General features: G+C 35.6%; 1 protein-coding gene across 1 annotated transcript in view; it reads left to right on the top strand.

Annotated features, from left to right (window-relative positions):
* Positions 1-2,109: 2,109 nt before the first annotated feature.
* WDR72 (WD repeat domain 72) overlaps positions 2,110-20,217 on the top strand; it is a 196,335-nt gene continuing 178,227 nt past the window's right edge. The window contains exons 1-6 of the mRNA XM_063091708.1: positions 2,110-2,262; positions 10,718-10,824; positions 16,487-16,565; positions 17,720-17,894; positions 18,541-18,617; positions 19,620-19,739. Coding sequence (XP_062947778.1) covers positions 2,110-2,262; positions 10,718-10,824; positions 16,487-16,565; positions 17,720-17,894; positions 18,541-18,617; positions 19,620-19,739 — 711 coding nt within the window. The remainder of the gene's footprint in view (positions 2,263-10,717; positions 10,825-16,486; positions 16,566-17,719; positions 17,895-18,540; positions 18,618-19,619; positions 19,740-20,217) is intronic.

Below are 20,217 nucleotides of genomic sequence, written 5' to 3' on the forward strand. Positions count from 1 at the left end.
GTTTTCACTCAAACTCTTGCTAACAAAAAGCCATATACTGATGTAGCTCCAGTGCTTATTGTACAGGTTTTCAGGTTCCTCTCAGTTTTTACTTGTTGGAATTTTCTAGACTCATTTTCAAGCTTGGTCATAAAGCAATAATTTAAAAATATATAAAAGACATTATTTCTCTGTGGTTGAAGCAGAACAGGTCCATGTTCAGTTTACAGTGTTACTGAAACCATAACTCTCTGGTTAGCTTAGTAATATAATTAATATCAGTGGTCCTGGTATTCAGAATCGCAATGCTCAGAGGATTTCCTATAGAAACTGTGGTTTCATGGTGCTTGGGTATAGCAGTAGAATATTACAGGTGTGTTACAGACTGGATGGCCTTGTATACTAGCCTCAGAGAACCATGGGGAACTAGGCACTGGATTTCAAACAATGGAACTACAAATAAGTGAAATAAGCCAGGCACAGAGGAAAAAATACCACATGTTCTCACTCATAAGTGGAAGCTAAGAGAGAACGGATAGGTAGAAAGACCACAGTGGTGCTTTGGACTTGTAGAGGGAGAACATACCTACCTAGAGTTGCTGGGGGTGGAGGGGTGGAGGGAAAAGTAGGTTGAGGAGAGATTGGGAGGGGGACACAAGGAATAATGGCAATTTGTGATAATGGGCACACTGATAGCATTGATCTAATCATCATACCTTGGATGCAGGTAGTGACGGTCAGCTTTATACCCCATGAATATGTGTAATCAATAAACAAAGTAAAATTTTAAATGCATCCAGTTGGTGGGTTAAACACTGCCCATGTTGAATTTGTGTTCATAGTGTCAATGCACACTCATAATTATATATTTGTCTCTGTGTGTGTGAATATATGTAAGGGAACATTATAAATAATACATACTATAGTTTTTAAAACTTGTGTTGGTATTTACTCTTTTGATGCTTGAGTACCAGAAATCCTACAAGATAGAAAACCTTCATTTTCTTGACTTTCTAAAAGCAAATTGGAAAGTAAGTTTGGTATCTTCTTTATCTCTTCCATCTTTGACATATTTAATGGGATTAAGCTTGTACTACTAAATTACATCAAAAATCATTTGTATTTCAGAAAAGAATGCCTGTTTAGGGAGAATATTTAACTCAATGTTTCACAAAACATAAGGCACACACCAGTGGGTGGTATTTTGTGTGGTACACAAGCAAGCACTTTTTGATCATTCTGTATTCATTTTATTCCTTTCAAGTAATACATGAAGGCAGTGATTTTATCTCAATATACATTGTAGTTGATTTTCGTGTCCCTTTAACCGTTCCTCTTTCTCTCCTCCTTCCCTCCCCTCCCCTCCCACTACATCGTATCTGTTCATTTGTCTTAACAAGTTCAAGGAATTGTCATGATCGTTGTGTCTCCCCCCCCTTTGTTTGTTTGTATATTTATTTATTTATTTTTAGCTCCCACAAATAAGTGAGAACGTCATAGTTCTCTTTCTGTGCCTCACTTGTTATTGTTTAGGAAGATACCAAATACAAAAATGGATCGAATAAAAATTATTATTACAAATAGTATAGGTGAAACATGAATATGGCAGAAATCATGATAGTCATACATGAATCTTTGAAGACATTGTTTTTATGGAAAAGGTTTCTTTCCTTTTTAATAGCAAAGTTCAGGTATTTGTTACTTAGATAAGGTCACTTTTCTGGGAAAAGAGAGTCTGCAAAGGTCTTTATATTATTCTATGTAGAAAGCTCTATTCTTCCTGAGAGGCCCAGCTGGGCTTTGGAGCAGGTTGGGATCAAGCCATAGTAAGAACTGGGTGTGGAGTGAGTAGACTGTCCCTGCTTTTGTGTTCACCAGCATCAATAACCAATAGTTGGAAGAAAAGTCATTTTTCTTTGATGAATTAGCAGTGAGCATGGTAATTTCCATGCCTGCTGACTACCTTCTTCTCTAATGGCGGGGAAGCACTCATTTCCATAGCCCTGGGAGAGCATGTCATTAAAGTTTGTCACCCTTAATTTACATTGTAATATGGTCAGTTCTGCCGAATATAGGAAAGATGACCTTGCATACTTCTTCCCTTCTCTGTGTGTCCAGGTTTCACCCATCATGAGGACTTCTCTGCAGGCAGTGGCACTCTGGGGAAAGAAGGCCCCTCCCCACAGCATCACTGCCATCATGATCACCGATGACCAGCACATGATCGTGACCGGAAGTCAGGAGGGTCAGCTCTGCCTCTGGAACCTCTCCCCTGAACTAAACGTTAGTGAAAGCTCTTGATATTGAATCAAGCAACATTCACAGTATAAGCACAGCTTGCTTCTGTGGTAATGGAAGTGGAATGGTGGTGGAAGGTTTGCATGATTGTTAAAAAGATGCTTATTAAAGTAATAAATTGGTTTTACTTCTGAATTTGGAGAAATTAAAGTATTATATGGATCAAGTTCATATTTGAAAATTATGTTATGAATATTGCTAATCTTAGCTAATACCAACTAAGTGTTATAATTCTTTAAGCTATGCTGTGTTTTACTATTTGATACCCTGAATTATATGTTTAAGTAACTGAACTACGGACATGTAAGTATAATTGTAAAAATTATGGCTCATCAATGTAAACAAGGCAAACCTCTGAAAACCACCATTACGTAAATGAATAATATCTTAATTATTTGGTTGTTTCTGCTGGTTTGGCCTTCTTGCTATTCTATTAGTCTCTGCTTACCTGTGATTTTTGCAGATCACATCAAAATGCTCAAAATCCAATTTACTGTTGTTGTCCTCCTATTTCAGAACCTGACCTCACCTAGGATTTGGCTCATTGATTAGCAATTAATTGTCCCTTTCCCAAGTTATAAACATTTAACATATTGGAATAGATATTTGCTTAACTTTAGCAGTTTCTAGAACCAATTTGAACATTTAAACTAATGATGCAGTTAAAGTATACTGCCCTCATTAAGAAACCTTTTAAAGATCAAAGACGATTTTTAGCCTTTAAAGTTTGTCACTTTAAAACCTAAATTAACAATTAATTGTAATTCTATTTTATAGCGTCATTCATTAACACCTCCCATCACTGAACAGTTGTACTGCAGGACTGCTAAGAACCGCATAGCAGATCAGCTCAGCTCAATGTTTATGAAAATCTTTGAAAGAAGGAAGGGCTTTTATTACAACAGTTGTGCTGAAAATAACGGCTCTCACATTTATTTTCTGTTCTATTTTAAACTCAGACTCCTAAATGGCTTAAAATGTCTTGCTATTCTTTTTAAGGTGAAGAATATTGTTTTCAGCTGGAGTAGTTGTCTAGTTATATATACATATGTATATATGTTGCAATAAGCTTAAGAAATTAGGAATCCTAGCATCTGTATCTTTATGTATTCAACATTTGTTCAGCATGCATTCGTTGCATGCATATTATCTATTAGGCAGTACGCTAGGTTCAAGAGTTCAAACATGAATGGGAAGACCTGGTGCTGGCTGCCCAAGAGGTTGCAGTGTATATACATAATTTGCCATAACTGCATAAGTAAGTGTCCTGGGTTTGTTTTCCCACTTTACACTGTGTTAAGTGATTATATAGTTTTATAATAATAGTATTTATATTCTATTATAATATGTAGTTATATACAAGGTACTCTAAGTAGAGAATGGTCTACACTGCATATTCTGTTGGGAAGCTAGGCCATGCTCTCCTTAGAAGCAAATCTTCTGCTTGGGGTTAGAACAGTGATTCTTAGCAGGGGACAATTTCGCCCCCCAAAAGACATTTGTTAATATCATCATACACTTTCGGTTGTCACAATTGAAGGAAGGAAGATGTTACTGGCATCTTGTGGGTAGAGGCCAGGAATGCTATAAATATCCTATAGTGCACATGGCACCCCCTACAACAAAGAATTTCTCTATCTAAAGTGCCAATAGTGCTGATCTTGAGGAATCCAGGGTTAGAGATATGGGGTGGGAATGGGAATCAGATAAGAAGGAGTGGAAGAAAAAAGGTCATTCTACAAACAGCCTGTACTTGGAGGAAAGCAAGGAGCTCTCTGTTGCAGGAGCTTAGGTGTGAACAAGGATCAGAGAGAGGTGAGGCCTGAGGGGAAAATGAGGCCTAGGGATGGAGAAGTTTAGATGATAAGTAAAGGAGTTTATATTGAATCCTCTAGGCAAGGAGAGCTATTGAAGAGAGTTAAGTTATGGATGGGATCAGCTTTGTGTTTTGGAAATTCACTGTGAGGACATTGTGAAAAAGTTAATAACATGAATAAGATATTGATTAGTAGGAATGTGAGATGCTCCATGTGAGGGTTTTCCTTAACATTTTCTACGGCTAAACTTAGGGCCAGAATGCATGAACAGCTTCTCTTACTTTCTCACAAATCTTGTCCCATATGACACTGATCAAGTAGCAGGGAAAGCTCCAGACTGCAAAAATCAAGGGCGTTTTTGATTTTTCAGCAGATTCTTTTTTTATCTGTAAGGCAGTCAAGTCAGTGGTCGATCATTAATATTTTCATACTTAATAGTATGATTTTATATTTATTTTAAAAATGTAATTCGGGTAGGGGAAGAAAAAGGGAGATCTTGAAGACATGAGAGACTGTAAGAGAGGATGTAACTGTGGGGGCGAGTTGAAGCCAATGGGCATCTCAGGAGAGGACAGCAGGAAGGGAAGAAGGGAGCTGTAGGGAGGGGGGTGTAAAGTGAACAGAGAGCCATTTATTTCCTCTTCATACTAATTTGGAAAGCCCTTCCGCCTTCCAAAAGGATTTAGGTAAGAGAATATATCAGGTTCTGTGCTTTTAAACATTCGCTTGCCACCATGTAAAGTGGGAAAACAAACTCAAGGACACTGATGCTGTCATTAGGCCAATTATACAGATGATTTTTGTTCTCCTTCAGGTTTCTCTGAGTCTAGTATAGGAGAGAGCCTTGTAAATAGGAAGTTGTAAAGCAATGTGATACTTTCTGTCTCTATGAATTTGATTACTCTACATACCTCGTATAAGTGGAATCATATAGTATTTGTCTTTTTGTGACTGGTTTATTTCACTTAGTATAATGTCTTCAAGGTACATCCATGTTGCAGCATGTGACAGCATTTCTTTCCTTTTTAAGATAAAGTAATATTCCATTGTATGTGTATACCACATTTTCTCTATCCATTTTTCCATCCGTGCACACTATTTGGCTATTGTGAATGATGCTGCTATGGACATTGGTGTACAAATATCTGTCTGCATTTCTGGCTTCAGTTCTTTTGGGTTTATACCCAAAAGTGGAATTACCAGCTCATATGGTAATTATACTTTTGAGTTTTGAGGAACCTGCACAGTGGCTGCACCACTTTACAGTCCCACCAGCAGTGCACAAGTTTCCAGTTTTTCCACATCCTCTCCAACACTTGTTTGTTTGTTCATTTGTTTTACAGTAGTCATCCTAATGGTGTAAAGTGGTATCTTGTGGTTTTGAAGAGAAAGGCTTTCTGAGGGTGATGCTTGAGCTGAGTTCTAAAGGATGCACAGGAGTTGGAGGTGGGAGGAGATTACAGACAAAGGGAATGACAAGTGTGTGTGGAAGGCACAGACATTTTGCTTTCAGGGAACTGGTAAAAGTAGTTGAGTAGACTTGGACAAGGATACAAGTGATCCAACATGGAATCTGATGTGCTGAGAGATTTAAATTTTTTTTATATAACTAGCAAGAGTTAATAGCACATGATAATTAAAAGCAGTGGTGATATTAAGGGCTTTTGGAGATATTTTATGTGAGAAGATGACAATACTATTTGAGTATACTTGTGTTTTAGAGTGTCACTTCCTAGTAATATGAAGGGTATATTGAAGGAAGGGGTAGATAAGATCAGGGACAGGGACTATGGGTAGGAGGCTTCTACAGTGATTTAGTCAAGGAAGTTTTTGAGCGGGCCAAATCAGTGGCAGTGGGGATGAAAAGGAGATAAAAAGTGGAAAGATGTTAAGAAGAGAGAATGAACAGAACTGAGAAAGCGGTTGTATGTGTGTAAAGGAGAGGAAACAGTGAAGCACACCTGCCAGAGTTGGAGTTTGGGAAATGGGTGGGACTGGTGGGATGATGGTATTGCTTATTTGTATAAGGGATGAAGGGTATTAGAGAATAAAAGTAGGGAGGGAAAGAAGGTGATTTAAGTTCTGGACATCTTAGAGTATCCAAGTGTTCAGAAGAAGATTGGGTATCTATCTCAGTCTTTCTCTGTCCATGGGTGGTGAGATGGCAGGGTGCAGGGGAGCTAGAAAATAATTATCTCCCTTCCTAGTTTTTTTATCACATGCATAGGTTATGCATGCTGCCTCCAAGCTTAGAGTCTGGCTCCCACAGTCCTCTAGTTTTTCCAGAACTTTGTGAGATCTACCAGTAAGGAATTTCTCTGAGTCCCATGCTAATAACATCCTTACTTGGGTTTTCTGATACTGATTGCTGGTATTTATCATACTTTTAAGCATAGAGAAAGGTGAGGTGGACATCTTCACAGATTCTCTTAGTTGCTATGTGCTAGTTTTCCTCCTGTCTAGTACTCAGAAGGATACACAACAAAATGAATAATAGCAATGTGTGTAGAGAAAGAATGGAGATCTGGGTCAAGTTCTAGCCCTGATATTTACCAACTCTGTGATATTGGTCAAAAGACTTTTATTCTTTGAGCTTCGATTTTCTCACCTGTGAAAGGGGGATTTGAACACTGTTCATGGTTGCGCCAGTGCTTGGAATATGGTAGATGTTCACAAAGTTGGGTGTTCTTTTTTCCCTTTCCTATTTGTGCTATTAGAAGAACTGGGGTATGGGTGGGAGGGATAAGTGCTTCATAGAGGTAAAGCCAGTGAATAACAGTAAATGTCTCCTGGATTTCAGCATGACAATGACTTGGTGTGATTGTAGATTTTTTTTTTTTTTTTTGTTATTCTTCACAGCAGTTCTAGAATATGGTAAAATGAAGAGATTATAGCAAATTATCACAGTTTATTGAATACACGTGGAGATTTAGTAGCAGAATAAGGACTTCATATGAAAGGCAATGGTATTCCATTCTGATATTTGGTCCACAGTGGATTTTCTCTGGAGGAGGGAATGTCCTTGATGTTCCCTGATTCACTGGTTAATTTGGCTTTTAACAGATTGGATAGAAATTAAATTAATAGAGGTATATGTTCTGAGTGTGATAACAGGGAAAGACAATATGTTGTTTTCTGAGACGGAACATTGTAGACTTTCCAGGAAAAAGAGAGTTAGAATTTGGGTTATAAATGATTCTAATCAACCACAAAGCCCTCTTTGTATGACTAAAAGTTTAGTTTGACAACAGACCTTTCAAAGAAATATTTCTGTTTATGATAGTAATGATATGAAGGCAGGAAAAAATTATGTTGTGAAATAATTTATCCTCATTGATATGATTGGGTTATCATCTACATATATGTTTGCATAGTTCCAAAAAAGCCATAATAGATATTAATTCATTTGGAAAATAGATTTTTATTACCCACAAAACATTTTATAGTCATTCGTGTTAAATTTTTGGTTCATTATTGACAACTCCTTCTCCATTTGAGGAGATCATACACGTTTTCTGTTTTGTAGTTTAATTTTCATAATCTTGTTTTACAAAATAATGAGGCATATACTTCTTTCACACATGAGGTAATGGAAGAATTAGCCCTTAGTGTCATGGTTTTTCAATTCTCATATAGGAGAAAAACATTGGCATTTTAAATAATCATTTAGTGACAGTTTTGTTTTTAATGTAGAAAAGTTTATTTTACTATTTCTGGAATAGGGAGCCAAAAGAGGTATTTTTAAAAAAAATTTTGATAGACTTCATTTTTTAGAACAGTTCTAGGTTTGCAGCAAAATTGAGTGGAAGGTACAGAGAGTTCCCATATGCCTCTGTCCCCACACATGCACAGTCTTCCCGTCATCAACATCCCACACTAGAGTGGTACATTTGTTACAGTCAATGAACCTACACATCATTATCACCAAAGTTCATAGTTTACATTAGGGTTGGTTCATTCTTGTTGTTGTACATTGTATGGATTTTGAAAAATGTATAATGACATGTATCCACCATTACAGTATCACACAGAATAGTTTTACAGCCCTAAAAATTCTCTGTGCTCTGCCTGTTCATCTCCACACACACCCCCACCCTGCCCCCACTGACAACCACTGGTGTTCTTATTTTCTCCATAGTTTTGCCTTCTTTAGAATGTCATATAGTTGGAATCATACAGCATGTAGTGTTTTTTCAGATTGACTTGTTCCCCTTAGTAGTACGTATTTAAGGTTTCTCCATGTCTTCATGGCTTCATAGCTCATTTCTTTGCAGCACTGAGTAATATTTCCTTGTCTAGATGTACCACAATTTATTTACCCTTTCACCTACTGAAGAACATCTTTGGTTGCTTCCACATTTTAGCAATTATGAGTAATGCTGCCATAAACACTTGTGTACAGGTTTTTGTGTGGACACAACTTTTCAACTCATTTGGGTAAATACCAATGAGCCACAATTCGTGGATTGTATGATAAGAGTATGTGTAGTTTCATAAGAAACTGCTAAACACTCTTCCAAAGAGGCTATATCATTTTGCATTCCCACCAGCAACAAATGAGAGATTCTGTAGCTCCACATCCTTGCCAGCATTGAGTGTTGTCAATGTTCTGGATTTTGGTCATTTTTATATGTGTATAGTGGTATCTCATTGTTGTTTTAATTGCATTTCCCTTACGACATATGATGTTGCCTTGGGTTGAATGTCCCCCCAAAACTTAATCCCCACTGTAACTGTTGAGGGTGGGAAAGCCAACTTTGGTAATTGAAAGCTGGGGCCTTGAAGAGGACATTATAGGACCATGAGATAGTGAATGGATTAATAATGGTGGTCAGGGGCATGGTTCTGAGAGCTTTAAAAGAAGAGCACATGAGAGGTTAGTCTGTCTCTGCTCTACCATTTTCTGCCATCTGAGACCCTTGAGTCACTGTCACCACCACCAAGACCTTCACCTCTGGACTTTGGACTTCCTAGCCTCTCAAACTGTAAGCAATAAATTTTATTTTCTTTATAAAGTACCCAGGTCCAGGTATTTTGTTATTAGCAACAGAAACCGACTAATACAAATTTGGATCATCTTTTTATATGCTCATTTGCTGTCGTCTTTGGTGAGGTGTCTGCTCAGCCATTTTCACTACTTTGTAATCAAGTTTTTCGTTTTATTATTGTTGAGTTTTAAGAGTTCTCTGAATATTTTGGATAATAGTTCTTTATCAGATATGTGTTTTGCAAATATGTCACGAATGAGTTTCCCAAATTATTTTTGTTGCTTATCTTCTTATTTTCTTGACTTTTTCTTTATTTTTATATAAATAAGAAATGTGTTTATTTTAGAAATATTAGTTATTTTTAAAAGTGAAGGTTGGAGCCTAAAAAGTGCTCCATGATAACTGGTCTGATATTTTATCCATGAATAATGGAATTTCAGTTCTTTGCTTTTTCAGCTTTGTTGAGGTATAATTGAAAAATAAAAATTATATATGTTTAAGGTGTACAGTGTGATGATTTGATATACATGTACATTATGAAATGATTACCACAATCAACTTAATGAACACATTCATCTCCTCACATAATTACCTTTTCTTTCTGTGATGAGAATCCTTAAGATTTACTCTCTTAGAAAATTTCAAATATACAATATAGTATTATTAACTATAGTCACCATGCTGTACCTTAACTTCCCCAAACTAATTCATCTTATAACTCAAAGTTTGTACTCTTTGACTACCATCTTTTCAATCCTCCCTTACCCCTAACCCCTGGCAACCATAATTCTATTCTCTGCTTCTATGAGTTTGATATTTTTAGATTCCCCATATAAGTGAGACCATGCAGTGTTTGTCTTTCTGTGTCTAGCTTATTTCACTTAACATAATGTCCTCCAGATTCATCCGTGTTGTTGCAAATGTCAGAATTTGCTTTTTATGGATGAATAATATTTTGTAGTGTATGTATACATTGCCAGATTTTCTTTATTCATTCGCCCATTGACAAACACTTAGGTTGTTTTATGTCTTGGTTATTGTGAATAATGCTGCAATGAACATTGGGGTTTAGATACCTCTTCAAGATACTGATTTCATTTTTTTGGATATATACCCAGAAGTAGTATTGCTGGGCCGTATGGTAGTTTTGTTTGTAATTTTTTGAGAAAGCTTCATACTGCTTTCCGTGATGGCTACCAATTTACATTCCCCAACTAAATAAGGTATTATAATGATTACAAAAAGGGCAATACATTCACTTATATTATTTTGTAAACTCATTTTGAATTCTGAAATCTACGCATTAGTATGCTAGTATCATTTGGGGGACACTTTTTGCATAATAAGCATCAACACTGTCTTATTTGTATTCAAAACCTAGATGTTGTAAAACAGGTCTGGCAGTATCTAGGTTTCATGATGGACACCATACCAAAACAAACAAAAAAGTGTGTACAATACAACTCCTTTATCTTTGGATTTTGATATGCCATATATCGGTTTTCCTGAAACTTATGTACAGCAAAAACATCATATAACAGGATTTCCTAATCAGAATTGTGAATACTATAGCACAATGTTTTTATTCTGCAAACAGTTCACAGTTGTTTAAAAGCTTACTTTCATCATTTTCAGATTTCAGCTAAAGAACTCCTATTTGGTCATTCGGCTTCAGTAACGTGTTTGGCAAGAGCAAGGGACTTCTCTAAACAGCCCTATGTTGTTAGTGCTGCTGAAAATGGGTAGGTAAGATGTGTGGTATTTTGTCCCTTCTCCATTCCCTTCTCTTTTTAAAAAGTATGATGGGGGCTGACGGAAATGTTTGTGAGCAACATGTTTCTTTTACATATAGGAAAACTTAGATCTTGCATGGTTGATTAACATCTTGCGGGGTGCGATGGTCTCAAGGAATGTAATCAGTATTATGATTTCCAATCTAATACTCTTTTTGCTGAATTGGGACCAAGATAAACATCCCAACATGTGTATCAGACCTTGAGGGAGCCTCACAGTATGAACAATATCGACAGATGCTTAGTATAGAATTGGAAATGGAAAAGTCTAGGTGCTTGTCTTTTCATGTATTAACTCACTTTGAGTTCTTAGGCAAACCCATGCAAGCCTTCATAGTTTTGCAAAAATAATTCAAGAGTTACAATCTTCATGTGTACCCTAGTCTGATGCCATTATAAAACTAACAGGAAAGAACTCAAGTGTGAGTGGGATGGTGGGAGCAAGAAAGGAAAGGAACATAGACAGTGATTTGGGTACAGTTTCATAGAAGTGAGGCCTGCTCTGATGATATAGGACTTAGCTGTAGGAAAAAAACCCCACTTAGGGAAGAGCTACCTTGAACTAGACTCTGCTGATGAGTTATTTGTCAAAGTATACTATGGAACACAGAATCGATTCAGATGCATTTGTGAATGAGGGATTGGGTTGCTGGTTGAAACAAGAGAACTTCCTCTTTTGTTTTTAAAAGAGAAATTATATGCCTCTGAATTCTGAGAGCTAAAAAAATAATGAGCACGTGTCCAACTTGTATAAACAGAATAGTACAAAATAGCTAGTAGAACAGATATCAAAGAGGTGCCTATTCTCATAGTTTATAGTAAAGCAATAATTATTATACTAAGAGAGATTGAACTTTAGATAAATCTAAAGTTGAAATGTCCTAGTGCATTCTTTTTTAACATTTTCCTATAATGTTCATAACACCAAATTCTCGACCTAGAGAATTTGGGGGATGATGAATTTTTTTCTGGGATTACTTGGAGAGTTGAGAAAAATTTAATAGCTAAGTGAGAAATAGATCTGAAAAGTTATTGAGCTTTAGTGTTTTTTGCCCATGGTGGTCTAGCTTCAGAAAAGAAACTAAGGTTAATAGCTGTGTTCTTAATGATAGATTAATTCAGCCATATAAACCCTGTCAATATGACTGTCTGACTAGACATTTCCTTTGCCAGGATAGTTTGAATTTTCTAGAACTCTGTTCTTTTAGGATCCCCCCAAACTGATGCTGCTTGTATAAGATTCATCGTAGACAGTACTTACACTTCAGCCACTGCATACTTATAAATTGTAACTTAATCCACTGGAAGTTATTACCCTTGCTAGGCTTGGCACCATTAATCTCTAAACAACAACACGTTTTTAGCTTTGACGAGTCCCAGGAAGTGGCTGTGCGCTTAGCATTTCTGCCTCCCAGATGATCAGAAGAGACCCAGAGTTGCTTCATGGATCAGATTTTTTCATTTTTCTTCCCTAAATATTATTTTATTTGTAGGCATAAATCCTCAGATTCAGATTTCCAGTGAATTCCAGAATAATGAAAAGAAATAAACACCTGGAGACCTGATGCTGAAGCAACAGAATGTCAAAGGAAAAGAGAACATCTTGAAAGTAGACAGTGAGAAAAAGCAGATTATTTACAAAAGAATGTTAATTAAATGGAGAGCTGACTTCGTAACAGTAAAATGAAGCTAGACAGCGGTGAAATACCTTCAAAATGTGGAAAGAAAATATTAGTCAACTTAGCATTGTATATCCAGCAAAAATCTTTGAAAAATTAGGATAAGATAATAAAGATTAAGACAAACACTAAGAGTGCTCACTACCAACAGATCCTCTATAAGTAACAAAATTCTAAATGATATTCTTCAATACAAAGGAAAATGATTTTAGAAGGAAGATCTGAGATGGAAGAAGAACGATCATACAAAACCCAGCAAATATTTAGAAAATTTAAATAAACACAGACTATAAGACATAATAATATTTATATAAGCCCACCCACATGTATACACAGTCCTGGTCAACCATAGCATGTAATTAGTATAATAATCAGATTCCAAGTGTTCTGGTGTTCTAGAGGTGGGTAAATATGTTGATTAACCTTAGACTTTAAGCTAGGTGCAGATGTGGACATTTCCAGAGTAGCTACTAAAAGATCACACAAAAGAAATAAAAATAAAAGAAATAGAGTGTGTAACTACCAATTTTAAAAAGAAAAAAAAATGTTTAATACAAAGAAAAAAATCACAGAAAAAATGAGACAAAGAGAGAGCACAAAATAAGATAGTTGAAATAAATATGAATAAAATAGTAGTCTCTATTACATGATAAAACTAAGCCTTCCAGATAAATTACAAAGATTTTCAGAAAAAAAAAAAAAGCATAAGGACATAGATAAGTTAAAAGTAAAAGGATGGAAGATTTATCAGGTGAATACTAACCAAAATAACGTTGGTATAGCAATATTAATACTTTATATTAATAAATACATATAGTTAATAAAACTTTAAGGCAAATAGCCTTGGCACTGATGGAGAGGCTATTGCTAATTAATAAAAGTTTCAGTCACCAGTAGAGATAAGACCAGAGAAGTAGGCAGGCCTTGGAGGTCTCTAGGACAGTCCTCCTCAAACTTGAGCAGGCATCAGAATCACCTACAGACCTTGTTAAGTACAGATTTCTGGGCTCCACTCCCAGAGATACAGATTCAGTAGGAGTGGGCTGGGTCCAAGAACTTGCATTTCTAACTTGTTCCTAGGCAATGCTGATACTGCTGGTCCAGAGACCATATTTGAGTAGCAAGCACTCCACATTTGGGGCAATGAGAGACAGTGTGGGGTCAAAAATAATGTGGGAAACTCATTCGTGACAATGCCATTCACTGAGATAGGGAACCAAAGAGGGAAGATGCTTTTTTTTCTTGAACATGAGTCATTCAGGGGGGAACATCTAATAACTAGATGCATGTTGGAAATTTGTTGGTCTAGGCTTCCAACGGCATAATGACGAGACCTGAAGCTATGGGAATAGATAACTCACCCAGTGAGAATGTGAAATGTAAGAATGCAAGAAAATTTAAGACAAAACTTTAAGGAAAACCAGCACTTAAGAAGCAGGCAGAGGAAGAAGAGGAACCTGAAAATGCCAAAGAAAAAACAAAAATATAATGGAAGGCAAAGGAAAAGACTGAAGAATATAATAGACTTGCAATTCAAGATGGCAAATCAAGTATTCATATTTATCTCCTCTCTCTCCAGACACTTTATTAAAATTTGAGCAAAGCAGTAACAGTGTTATTAGCACATAAATATGAGAAATAGGAGTGTGGCCAAGAGAAAATAGTGTGTATTTCTGAAAGATGGAAAGTGTATGAAAGAATGGGGACTGACATATTTATCCTTTAAATGAATTTTTATTGAAGTACTGAGGTGGGGAATGTAGAGCTGAAAAAGACAAAAAGTCCTTTCTCAAGGAGTGAGATTTAACTATTTTCTAATTTTATATGTTGTAGGTATTTTCCTCTGTTTTTCTTTTTATTAAAATAAAAAATGTATGAATTTTAGAAATTTTGGAAATTGTGAAATTTAATATTTTATAATTGAAGATGATTTTATCTGTGTACAAATTTTGGGAAGAGTATTTAAAATTAAAAAGAATATGCATTTTCATAGTTAGATTTCATATCTTGTTAAGTGTGTAGCTTTCACAGTTACAGCTATAATGCCGATGCTACTTTTGATACATCACTAATTTACTTTCTTTTCTAAAATGGAATTAATAGGCAGAAAATGAATTTTTGTTTTATGATTTTTTTTCAAATTTATGATAGAAAATACAATGATAAGCAAACAAACAGGGAAAACATTAGAATCCAAGATGTTTTAAAAAGACCAGGATCACTGGGGAAGATTTTACTGATGCTCAGCCTCCAGTCCTGGAAAGTGTGATTTAATTAGCCTGGCTCGATATCTGTATTGGGTTCCAGCCATCAGTACTTTAAAAAAGTTCCCTGAAAATTCCAATGTATAGCTGAAGTCTGCAGCTATTGGTTTGGAAATAGGCTTACCTAGAAACAGGTCACCTGACCAGGAGTTCTTCAAACCCACAAGTGCCAAGACCCCAACACAGAGCCATGAATTAGAATCTCTGAGGGTAGTTTTTGAAAAATTCTCTTAATTGTTTATGCACAGCTAGAGTTAAAAACCATGGTGCTGAACTCAAATCCCTGTAGAGCTAAATCTTTACATTGTTGGCTGATTAATATTCAATTTTAAAAAATCTTTTATATTTATTTACCTTGTAGATGTATTATTAGTTTCTTTACCTTTGAGATATATTATTTCAATTTCTACCTTTCTGCCAATCTTATTTTTTAGTATACACCCATGCACACATGCACACATGCACACACACACGCAGAACCCCCACCCCCCACCCCGTGCTGCTCCCTGTTTTAGTGTTACATGCCTTTTCAGGTTACATCAAATCCTTTTTGGAATAAGGTTGAATATAAACAGAGGGGGAAAAAAAAAACTATGAATATTTTGTTTCTATATGTATCACATGGTCTCTCTCCCCACTAGATGCCAGTAGTGTGTTTCCAATTGGGACAACCAAAAATATCTCCAAACATTGCCAAATGTCCTTGAGAGGTGGAGAGTGGGGAGGAAGGGGAGCAAATAGCCCAATTTAAGAAACACTGACTTAGAAGATTCAGTTCCAGTGTTTGGTTAGAAAAACAAAAGCCTGCGAATCACCAATTGCATATAGTATTTAATATTATTTGTCCATATCTTCTGCTTCTTAATAGCAGCATCTCTCTTAATATTTATAAAACTTTTATTTTTCTTTTATGGAAAAATTTGCTTATGTGTTGAAACTGTGAAAACTGAATATTACCAATCAATTCTGAAAAAGCCATACGGTTTTTGTGAACGGAAATCATATAGGTTTAAACCACTCTACACTGGATGTATTTTGTAACTATATTTTATAACTGTGTATGTGTCTTTGTAACACATATGTAATCAAGTAAGAGTTTTCAAAACATTGTGAGTTTTCTAAATATTAAGTAGCAAGGATGATTTCAGCCTTTCAAATCAGGAGAAGCAAAGAAATAAACTGTATCAATGATAGACCAAATGTAGCCTCTTGGTGGCACTGTTTGTTTTTACAAAAGTGCTACCTTGGCTACAGAAGATACAGCACTTGATGCATTATGCTTTTCAGAATATGCAGTTTAAGTTAAATGAAATAAACTATTTTCAAGAGGATGCAGTATCCATGGAAAGATTGTTGTACTGTCACCCTAACAGGCCATGATAGCTGTATCCCCACATTTGCTGGAGGCCAGGTTGGTCCTAAAGTAAGGTTTGCAGGCTGGCGGCGGGGTGTAATTACTGAAACAAAAAGATACAGATACAGTATGTCATTCCTGCTAATGACCACAATGTTTTTTTGCCTAGTAATCTGTAACCAAATGCCACATAAACGATCAGGCTGCACATAAGTGCAGCACTTTTTTTTTTAAAGAAAAACTTCGTGGCACAAAAAGTATTCCAACCAATTGAGTGTAAATGATAGAGAATAATACAAAGTTATCTCTGCTAGGGAGATGTGTGTTTGGAATGTCACCAATGGACAGTGCGTGGAGAAGGCCACACTTCCTTACAGGCACACTGCAATCTGTGTAAGTATGCTCACTTCCTTCAGGACATTTCTGGATTCTGCAACTCATTTAGAGCATTTGCTATACACACATTTAAAGAAACATCTTTGGAGAATTTTTCTTTTGAACTTTTATTTTGTCATGAGGGTAGAAAATTATCAGTAATCATCTACTATTTTGGCATTTTCCTTTTTCAAAAGGTATTATTCAACCAGATTTTTCCCCTGACTCTTTCATTTCTGTATCTTCCTGACAAATACATTTGAAAGATAATTTTCATATGTTTCCTTAGTGACATTCAAAATACACAAAGATTCGGTTTTAATAATGTGCTATTTTGTAAAGCATAAAAAATTTTTTATTTCCAATTTTAAACTTTTTTTTTTTTTTTTGGTGGACGTGTTCTTAATTTCTGAATTTCTTCTTCATGAAAAGAGAGCAAGAGGCATAGCCATAACCTTTATGATTACTTCCCAATATTTAAAACAGATTTTGGCTTTTGTAGATGAACTCTAAGCATATGCACGTTAGTTGCATGATTCCAATAGCACAGACAGTGTTTATATATATATATATATATATATATATGTTTTTTTTTTTTTTTTTTTTTTTTTTTTTTTACACATTGCTTTTAATGCTGTTGACTTGCTCCTTTCTATTCACACAAGCGCCTTTCTATTCTCTGGGACCAAAACCCTTCATAGTGAGAGAGCTCATTAAGAGTAGAATGTACAACTTGGTCTTTAATAAAAGCCATTCCCAAAACTTATTTGGCAAAAGAACTCCTCAAATGCCTTATTACTTTTATTCCTTCTTAATGTGTAGCAGTGTTGGTAAGGTAAGGAATCTGGGTTTTGTTGTTTGTTGTTTAGTTCTAAATAGCACTCCAGTAATAATATACTTGTGAGTGTTACAAGATTTGGGATAGGATTTCTTCTTTCCAAAAGATCCCCCTTTCTCCTGAAAACTGATAAAATGTAAGTGATACTGAAATGTAAAATCAACACTTTAGGAGTGGAGAATAATTGAATTAAAAGAGATTTCAGCTGCTTTTCAGTCTAATACTTTAATTGAACAGATGCTAAAACCAAAATCCAGAGACGTCTTTTAACACAGCCAAAATTATGTCAATTTCTTGTGATAATTAAGTTTTGCTTTGAATTCTATTTGCATAGTATTACCACTGCTCATTCCGGATGACAGGAGAAGGCTGGCTTCTGTGCTGTGGAGAATATCAAGATGTCCTTATCATTGATGCCAGAACTTTGGCTGTTGTTCACTCTTTTACATCATCTCAGTCTCCAGATTGGGTCAACTGCATGTGCATTGTTCACTCCATGAGAGTTCAAGGTAATGATAACATTAAGGGCATGTAAAAATATCGATGTTTGAAATATTTGTTAATTTTTGGGCAAGAGTTCAGAATGCTTTATGTTTACCTGTAATTTAGGATGAAACTCTAAACCAGATCAAGAAAAATTGATAATACCCAAGTCATTGGAAAGTCATTGAGAGTTTAAACGGAAGTGAAAAGAGGAGAATCTGTGTTTCCATGACCCAGTTCTGCTCGGCATATTTTAAGAATTACAAGCAGGTTTTTGTTGTAGATCAGCAGGACTCTTGGAACTTTTGCCCTGCTGTATCTTGTGGATGGAATAATGAGGGGAATTCAGTTTCTATAAAGAGTGACTACATAGGCAAGTGGAAGCTGGCCCCTTTTTTATTTCTGACATAGGAAGGTTTAATATTACCAACATGATGATTTGTAATGTGGTTCTGCTTTTAGTGATATTCTCTTCATACATAAGGATGATTTTGAAATTTTAAAACAAATTTGGAACATCATGTGAAATGTTTATTTTTTCATTAAAAAAAAAAAGCTGAATATTTCCCACCTACACAGCCCTACATAGTTCTTAAATGACTACAAAATGAATTTTTCAGCAAGAAGTGATAGTAGCGGTCAACTTATGTATGACCTTTTTTCTTTTTACAGAAGATTCTCTCTTGGTGGTATCAGTAGCTGGTGAGCTCAAAGTATGGGATCTCTCCTCATCTATTAACAGCATTCAGGTTGGCTTGGAAACTACTCTTTTCCCCTCCAATTTCAGGCATAATATTGAAATTTAAAAATTATAAGGGTATCATGCTCAACGTTAAAAGTTCAAATAATGTGGAAGTGTATAAATTTTACCTCCATGTTCTTCCTCCTATTTGTCTTCCTGGGGCTGGGTGTTGGTACAGTTGGATTGTATCCTCCCCATCATTCTCCATGCATATTCAAATGTTTTTATCTACACACGCACACACACATACAAAATACATTTTTAATTTAAGAAAGTCATCATGGCAGAATATCTCTGTCCCTTACAGCCGAAGATCCCTTTCTTCTGGGTATGTGTGAGCAGTAGCAGAGAGGTGACTGTGCACACTGGGAGTCACATCCCCTGGGAGTCCAGTGTATTCACCTGCTCCTTGGCATCAGGCTATAGGTCGAAGTGATGGACAAAAGAACAGCCATAGTATTTGTGTTGGTGACAAAATTGTTTAGGCTGCCCTGAGGAGCTGTGAGGTCTCTACAAATGTCTTTGTTGAGGAAGCCTAGGAATTGTGTTGGCATGCTTAGCTCAAGAAACACACAGAAACTTATTGAGAACATAGTATTCTACGTGTCCTCTGTTGGTTCCTCTTCTGTCTTTTCAAAGCACTTTGTTGTCTATTTTAGCAGTTAAAATACTGCAGGATTTTAAAAATCATTGTTTTACATTTTTTGGTTTGATCTTTCTGCCGTATCTGAAAGTCAGTAACTTTTCTTATTGTTACAATCTCAGCATCCAGCATAGTTCCCCTAAAAATGTTTGTGGGGTGATTGTATATAAAGAATCCTTGAATCCAAGTGGATTTCCTGCTTATAGCTTCTTTTGCAAAGTAACTTCTTAGTTCAAAATGCTCAAAAGGAAACTTGGTACTTTTATAATGGTGTGATTTACTTCAGGTGTATGAGGAGCAAGTCTTCTCATGGTCATATATAAATTATCTAGAACTAGCACTAAAATGTTCTCTTTCCTTTTGAAGGAAAAGCAAGATGTCTATGAAAAAGAATCCAAGTTTCTCAACTCCTTGAACTGCCAGACAATACGATTTTGCACATACACAGAGAGACTTCTATTGGTGGTATTTTCTAAATGTTGGAAGGTATTCTAAAATAAAATAATAAATACCAGTGATGTACAAATGTAATGTTTCTTTCTTGTTCAGTGCAACAATTATAAAAATATGATTTAAATATGTATAACTGACATCAGTTTTCAACTCCCTGCATTCAGCTATTTTGCTTTTTTAAGATATTATATGTATAGTAGTATATCCTAATTTTATTAATAACAGACCATAGTAATAATGAGCATTTATCTCTAAGTTATTTTCAGAAGTTGGTACCTGCACTTTAGAATTAAAAAGAAGACTAATACTTTTCATCTACATAGTTTGATCTTATTTTTAGATTTTTTTTTCTTTTTCTGCTTTGTCAGTACATTTGTTTTTAGGGAATATGCATATTTTTGTGGATATATTCACTCATATCTTCAAGAAGAAAGAAAAGCTGAGTTTTCATCATTTGATCACATCCTTTTTTCTTTAATGTTTGATATAATTGTCTCAGCTAACAAAACTA

Source organism: Cynocephalus volans, chromosome 3 (genome assembly GCF_027409185.1).
Source record: "Cynocephalus volans isolate mCynVol1 chromosome 3, mCynVol1.pri, whole genome shotgun sequence".
NCBI lineage: Eukaryota > Metazoa > Chordata > Mammalia > Dermoptera > Cynocephalidae > Cynocephalus > Cynocephalus volans.